Source organism: Sardina pilchardus, chromosome 3 (genome assembly GCF_963854185.1).
Source record: "Sardina pilchardus chromosome 3, fSarPil1.1, whole genome shotgun sequence".
Classification (NCBI taxonomy): domain Eukaryota; kingdom Metazoa; phylum Chordata; class Actinopteri; order Clupeiformes; family Clupeidae; genus Sardina; species Sardina pilchardus.
The window spans coordinates 20,708,845-20,711,344 of record NC_084996.1 but is presented as its reverse complement, the minus strand read 5'-3'; the positions used below and the strand labels follow the sequence as shown (position 1 = coordinate 20,711,344).

At 50.4% G+C, this 2,500-nt stretch overlaps 1 protein-coding gene across 6 annotated transcripts in view; it reads left to right on the top strand.

The window, feature by feature from the left end:
- LOC134077013 (SUN domain-containing protein 1-like) overlaps positions 1 to 2,500 on the top strand; it is a 47,583-nt gene that overhangs the window by 25,482 nt on the left and 19,601 nt on the right. For 5 of the 6 annotated variants that reach the window (XM_062532362.1, XM_062532360.1, XM_062532359.1 and 2 more), the window contains 3 exons: positions 372 to 398; positions 627 to 923; positions 1,973 to 2,113. In XM_062532362.1, coding sequence (XP_062388346.1) covers positions 372 to 398; positions 627 to 923; positions 1,973 to 2,113 — 465 coding nt within the window. The remainder of the gene's footprint in view (positions 1 to 371; positions 399 to 626; positions 924 to 1,972; positions 2,114 to 2,500) is intronic. The other variant, XM_062532358.1, reaches the window with a different exon arrangement.

Below are 2,500 nucleotides of genomic sequence, written 5' to 3'. Positions count from 1 at the left end.
TAGTCAACTTTAGCATGGTATCAAATACATGTTCTCCTCACTGTACATGGCATCCAACTAGCTACAATCCACCTCCGTCATATGCTACAATGTTACTATGGTTCTGCACGTCTGTATTTCAGCTTGGATGCAACATGACAGTTCATTTAAACTTCGCAACGAGTTTGGCGAATTAATATTCAAGTGTGATACGGGAACTACTTCGAAGGTAGCAGGTTATACGAAGTTAATGGCCACCCCATTAGCCAATCAGAGAAGAGAATTCCATTGTTGAGGGAGATAATAGGTTATAACTTGTCTTGTCTCTTGTTCTCCGTCTCTGTCTCTATCCCTCTCTCCCTCTCCATCTGTGTCTATTTCCTGAACCATAGGCACAGAGCTCGAGACTGACCTGAAAGGTGAGTTGACTATTTCCTATATAATCCAAACTATTATGTTATTACTGATATTTCAATGGCTGTTTATTTGATGATCTCTAAAACATATTTCAAAGAGCTGCAGTCACATGTTTTAGTTGCTTTGTGTTGTCCTGGTAAGTGCCTACGCTTTTAACTGTGGAGGCACTGCGGAGAACTCTTGTGTGACCCGCTGTTGGTGTGTATGTGTGTGTGTGTGTGTGTTCACAGCAGGACGCAGCGTTCGAACAGAGCACAGCTCATCGTCACGGGTCAACGGCAACGCAGGCGTCACGCATTCGCACACGACCGTCGCCAACGGCTACATCTGCCGCGATTGCTCCCTCCACGGCGAGCACAAAGAAGCCCTGACCGCGTACTCTTCATCAGGCGCGTCGTCATCCTCATCCTCCTCCTCCTCTGCCGCCGCGTTGGCCTCGGCTGCCGCCGGCGGTGATGCCGGCCTGCACCTGTCCTCCACCGCCACCTCCATCTACAGCAGCAAGCGCAGCCAGAAGCACCGGACAGGTGAGACCCCAACGTCACAGCACGCTGGACAAGGAGACCACCAAAACAGGGCCGTGTTCCCCAAAGCCATAGTTGCTTACCTGTTAGCTACTTGGTCGGTTGGCAACAGAGGCGGACATCCCAGGTCCAGAAAGTAAAAGTCCTGCTTAATGTTCTTTCAACCTGTGCACTTAACGCTGGTGATATCGCTAATTATCTGATTTACCTGGCTGCTAATTAGGATGAGCTGGTTTACTAAAGTGGTTGGATCAAATACTTGGCAGGACTTTTACCTTAACTCTTACTCTTTAATCTTAACCTGGGTCCGCCTCGGGTTGGCAAAGGGAAATTAGTTAGCTAACTTAGTTAGCAACTATGGTTTTGGTAACTCGCCCCCCGGAGTAGTGGTTTACCAGGCCTACAGCCTACATCCCAACACGATGTGGTCAGATCTGGCAAACAGGCCAATGTTTGTAGACATTCTTTTATTTGCCCATTTTAAATGTGTTTTTGTGCAAACATTTCAAATTGTTTGCTTGAAAACCGTAAACAGTTACGGTGAGTAACTACGCAGTCGGCACTAACATTGGCCTCTGTTTGCGGAGTGTGTACACGCCTCTGTTCTTAGGATCAATGTTCCACTGACTCCGCTTCACCCCTCTAGCCTCAAGTAGGCCCAGACTTGTGACGGGGTCAGAGGTCACCTGAGATCATCTGATTCAGTTCCCACTCCTGCAACAAGCTGTGGAGTCAAAGACTTCTCGAGAGGCTCGAGGGGGGAAGTGAATCAGATGAATTAAACAGAATTAAACAGATTTACTTCTGTGTGTGTGTGTGCGTGTGTGTGTGTGCGCCTGTGAACTTTTCAGAACGTGCAGGAGAGAAATGGAAGCTCTTGTTCCGTTTTACATGAATATGCACTGAGCAAATGATGCACATGCAGTATGCGTTTGTGTTTCAGCCACTGTGAGAGAGGTGTATGACCTGTGTGTTAAAGCTCTGATGTGATGCGTGTGTGTGTGTGTTTGTGTGTGTGTGTGTGTGTGTGTGTGTGTTCTGGCTCCGCGCAGGTGTGCTGGCGAGTGTCTCGGGCGCGTGTGTGCGCCAGAGCAGACGGGCGGTGACCTCCGTGTTCACCTTCATCACCCTCCTCTTCCACAGACTGCTGGGCGACTCCAGCGCCCACACGCAGCAGCAGGGCTCCAGCAAAGGTAGAGGCCCGCGTGCCCGCCGCCAGCGCCCGCCGCCAGTGCCCGCTCACTTCTCTTTGGGTGCCGGCTCCGTCAGTCTCCTCCCTCTCATGCTCCCCGGCCTATCAGCAGGCTGGTGGGCCGGGACTTCCTGTCTCCTTATTGTCCTCTTACATCCCTCATTCCTCCCATCCTATTGGATGCTGTCTCTGTCAGTCTTGCGTCTGTGGTTCTCACTGGCCTGTCAGCAGGCTGTGGGGGCCGGGACTTCCTGTCTCCTTTTTCTACTCTTACATTCCTCATATCTCCCATCCTATTGGATGCTGTCTCTGTCATTCTTGCGTCTGTCGTTCTCACTGTCCTATCAGAAGGCTGGTGGTCCGGGACTTCCTGTCTCCTTTTTCTCCA